Source organism: Gavialis gangeticus, unplaced genomic scaffold (assembly GCF_001723915.1).
Source record: "Gavialis gangeticus isolate Ggan-Ray unplaced genomic scaffold, GavGan_comp1, whole genome shotgun sequence".
Taxonomy (NCBI): Eukaryota; Metazoa; Chordata; order Crocodylia; family Gavialidae; genus Gavialis; species Gavialis gangeticus.
Genome location: NW_017729022.1, coordinates 158,247,906 through 158,252,602, shown reverse-complemented (window position 1 = coordinate 158,252,602; position 4,697 = coordinate 158,247,906). Strand labels below are relative to the sequence as shown.

At 42.3% G+C, this 4,697-nt stretch overlaps 1 protein-coding gene across 1 annotated transcript in view; it reads left to right on the top strand.

The window, feature by feature from the left end:
* Positions 1–4,697, top strand: part of PKDCC (protein kinase domain containing, cytoplasmic) — a gene marked incomplete at its 5' end in the record, with an annotated part of 59,883 nt that overhangs the window by 42,670 nt on the left and 12,516 nt on the right. Inside the window, one exon of the mRNA XM_019515895.1 lies at positions 4,247–4,420. Coding sequence (XP_019371440.1) covers positions 4,247–4,420 — 174 coding nt within the window. The remainder of the gene's footprint in view (positions 1–4,246; positions 4,421–4,697) is intronic.

The following is a 4,697-nucleotide window of genomic DNA, read 5'->3' as shown; positions in this document are numbered from 1 at the left end:
CACATCTTTTTTTTTTTTTTTAAAATAACAGGATTAAAAAAAAAAAAAATCACGATTACAGGAAAAATGTAGTCACATTTATTATGCTGGCAGTATGGAGAAAAGTGGTATATGGAAAAGGAAGCCAGGGAGTGTCTGATGTGGCTATTCCTTCCTGTATTGCCATATGGTCCTAGCTTTAAGAGGAAATGCCAGTTGGCTTTGCCGTTACACTGGGAGGTCTAATCATGTTCCCATTGCCGATGACTTCAGTGGGAGCAGGAGAAGACCTGTAAAGATCTGAGTTTCATGTGAAGTCCAGCTGTGGGACTGGGCACTGCAATGGCCAAAACTTGTAATAATTTTTAAGAAAGAAAGTGCCAGTCTCTTCAGGTTGTGCAGGTGAAGTGTGACAGGCTCGCTATGTTGGCACAGTTAATTTCTTTTCATTTCAAAGGAAAAGCCGGAGAGTGGAAAGGGAACTGCAGAGAACCCTCACTGAGTTTCCATTAAGGTTTCTTCCCTTATATCCTCACTAGGCAGGATAAAAAGAGAGACCAAACCCCAAATCTGTACGTATTCTTCAGTCTGTCAATTTGGAGCATCTTCTAGTACCATCTGCTTGCAGGCCATGTGCCACCACACTTTCTTCTGGTCTTCTGTGGCTCTATCTCTGTTGCCACCAGCAGGGTGCCCAAAATGCTTAGGAGTTTCCCAGACGTGGAATGGTATTAGCCCTTTTCTGTGTAGCTTGCATTATAGTTTATGAAACACATTATGTTATACTGTTTAAATTTGTAAAGAGAGCTGTTATGAGAGGAAAGCCTATTTCACTTGTGCTTTTGCAACCCAAATCTTTTCTCAGACAGAGGATAGGTGAGCTTTGGTATGCCAGCAAGCTTGGCCATACTCTGATGATAGCAACTTCTCCTCTTTTTTTTGTTGATTAGGGATAAATCCTGTTTAAAAAAAGGCTTTAGTAGCCTTTCAAAGTGTCTCAGTAAACACTTCAATTTAGACATTGCCTACCTATTTTTTAAGTGCCTACACCAAGAGAGCAATTAAATATGTTGTAAGTGCCTAGGGTCCCATACAGTCAGTGGAAAGATTTTGGAGATGCGCGTGAGTGATGTATGTTAAGCCACCTGGGTACTCTACAGTGAGAATGGGAAGCAGTAGGCATCATCTAAGGGCAATTTAGGAAATCTAGAAGTACCAAAAGGTAGCCTGTAGGACTCACTAAAGCACCAGGCTGTGTCAGAAATCCCACCCCTCTTGGGAGTCTAGATGCCCAATTTATGTTAAGCATTAGACACTTCTGTTCCTTTGCAAATCACATTATCTCGTCTCTCCTTTGAGATAGCCAAGGAAGAGGCAGTGCCACCTACACCTTAGTCAGTAGCTTAGTGGTTAGAACATTTGCAGAGAAGTGGGAGAGCTGGATACATCCCAGGAGATGTGCCCCAACTTCCAGGCTAAATCAGGATAGCTAGGTAAGGGTACTCTCCATTCCTCCTGTTGAAGTGACCCCCAAAAGAACAAGATTCATGGGATCAGAAGGCGAGGAATTAACAGGGAGCCTCTCTCTGTAGCCTAGTGGATATGGTCTTTCCTGAGAGTGGGGAGTCCTGGGCTTTAGGCTCTGCTGTCGGACTTATTTTTGATTGTTAACTAGTGTCTGTAAAATGCATAAATGAGGATGTACTCTACCCACTAGGCATTTTGGAAACTTCCATAATGAAGTAAAATATCCCTAGAAGCAAACTCCACTGGACAGTACAGGGAGACTCCCTCTTAGTTTCTTCCACGGCTGTTTATGTATTGGTGTTAGACAGGGACCTCCAGGGAGTTAGGTAGAGTTTAGGTGCCTCCCACCAACTATTTGGCTTCTAATGGAGCTTATGCAGGAGTTGGGCACTATTGTGGTTTAAGCATTCTACCTGTGTTGCTCAGGATCCCTAATGCAGATGCCTCGGGAACCATATAGCCAAAAAATGTAGGCACTTAATTAATTCCATAATGAGGCCGCTGGTACAGGGCCTTTTTGAATCACTCTGGTACATAGGTACTTAAACTCTCCCTAAGTCCCATATGCATCTTTGAATCCTGCCCTGAGTCTCATTGAAAATCTGTAAATATTGAAACATTTACCTTTCATAAAGGGATAGATCCTCATCTCATATAAATCACTATTATTCGTTTGAAGTGAATGTATGCCAGCTGAGGATTGCAATGGAGGAAAAGATGTTAAAGATGAAACCATGTATTATGTAGTGGAAATACTTTTAAAAACACATTTGTCTGCAGGAGAGTTTTAACAGTAAAATGCAGCTTGATAGGTAGGTTACTCTGAGAGAAATTTTTGTATTGCATAGTGAAAATACATCATGTGATGTTAAGGCTGCCCTGCTAAGTACTCTGACTTACTGAAAATTGACTTAATGCCAAGGCCTGCTAAGGCCTGACCTTAGATGTCATAGTCAGGAGCTTGGCAAACATTTCCTTCAAGGGCTCAGGGCTCAATCCATGCTCACACTTCAGAACATCTATGGTAGATGCTCTCTTTCTTCCATTAGTAACAAGCATCTTCAGTGCACAGTTTTCATTTTCCATGCAGTATTGGGTCTGATTTCATCTTTGCCTTCCTCCTTCCATAATCAGGTCAGTACAAGGGGGATTATAAATAAAATAAAATGCTGAGTCAGAATGAACCCTTTCTATATCTACTGTGGTTTTTATTTCCATGGGTATAAATGTCTGTGTGCATGAGCTAAACAGCAACGGTGAATTGACCCCCTTGTTCATCTTGCTCACACATATATACTCCCACTGACCTTAGGCTTGCCCACCCTCGGCACTCTCCATCCAGTAGCTCTTTAGTTCTTTCCAAATAATTCTATCTCTAATATAGGATATGACAATATAGTCACGAAGGAGGTATGGAAATGGACTGCACGTTATTTGTCCGACAGGTCTGTAGCAGCCTTTTAAGCAATGTCATCTCTTGGCAATAAAATGGGCATTTGTGATATGAATTTGATTCTTTGTATTTGCCATAGCAAAAGTTGGTCCTGAAAATGAATGAGAGTTCTGCCAGTGACAAAATGATTGTATTCTTTCTTCACTTTTTGTTTGCGGATTTGTGTTATGACAGTTATTATGAAGCAAATTAGAAAAATAAGTTTTCAGGTAAATGGTGAAAAATGTATGATAGACAATAGATAACTCTCTTATGAATCAAACCATTGGTTGTTATGTATATACTAAACATGAAAGAGGACATACCTATTAAATAAAAAGCATCCTGATAACTCAGTGTCTGAAACACTAGCAAGTTGAAACCTTGCAGGGTCAGACAAAACTGAACCAACTAAAGAACAGGTTTTGAAGCATGTAGCTACAGTCTCTTTAATGCATGCGGTTAGAATTGCTATAGTGTTTTGTATTTTGTGGTTTTCTTGACTGTCAATTTGTGTGTCTGGGAGCTAAGTAGAAATATTTGTAAATGATTAGTTTAATTTTGCTGATGCATTCATTAGAGAAGCCCAAAAACAGCTCGGGAACTGAGAGGAACTATGAACAGAGAACAAGAGAGAGCTCATAAAGGCAAGTGAGACTGAATGGCAGCCAAGGGAGCTGTGCAGTAATCCACAGGGCAATGCAGAGGAGCTGGGCAAGAACCAAGCTGACATGCTTCATATCCTTTTTTTTTTTTCTCTCAGAGGCCCATCAAGCAACAACCCTTTTGTGCTAATCTGAGCAAGAAGAAAAAGTTTGCTTAATTAAAAGCCTGTCTTTTCTTCATATTCTAAAGAAGCTGGAGCAAAATAGCATGCTCTTCTAACTGAGAGGGAGGGCCGGGAACGCCTCATCAGGTCTCACCCTGACAATCCTGTTCAGTGTTAAGAACGAAGACAGTGAGTCATTTCATTCAAGTGGATGCTGTTTATTCAATGGGACATTCTTCATGTAAAACTCCAAATCAAATCAAAGCCTTGCCTCAACAGTAGGGAGGGCAGAAGCATTCTGTGCACAGACTGTTTACTTCTGGGCTTGTTTCTCAAAATGAAAAATAAAAGCAGCCTGAGGGGCAAGCAACAATTTTAGCAAGCCAGGAACAAAATGAGGCTGATGCAGCCTACTGAACGACCCTTCTAAAGGGTGTCCTTTCATATACCTGCAAACTGGCCTGATGCAACCTGTCTATCAAAATTGCACCGCTTTACCATAGCTTTCCAAATGATCATTTTGCTCTGGATAATTGCAGAGTACAAACGGGTGCCTGATGCTACTATTCCTGATGAGAACTACAGGTGCTGGCCATCTTATCATCACAAGGGCTGCCTCCTCTCTGTGTTTGACATCACTGAAGCCATTGAGATCTGCGAGAGTTACTCCCAGTGCAGAGCTTTCGTTTTGACTAATCAGACAACGTGGACAGGTAACAGATCGTTTTAATACAATCTAATGCAGGGGCAGGCAAAATACAGCCCACAGGCCCACAGACAAAATATAGCCCAGTGGCAAAAGCAGCTGGCTCCAGCACATGGAGCTTCCCTATAAGGGTGCACGAGTTGCGTTGCTCCTCACTGTTATGTGCAGTGCTGGCTGGAGCTCCGAGTGCCCCTGCCTGCTGCTGGTGCTGGTGCTGCCACTGCCGGTGGGGTCTGCGTGCCATGGGAGGAGTGCCGGGGGGTCCCCCCACCACCCACCCTTTC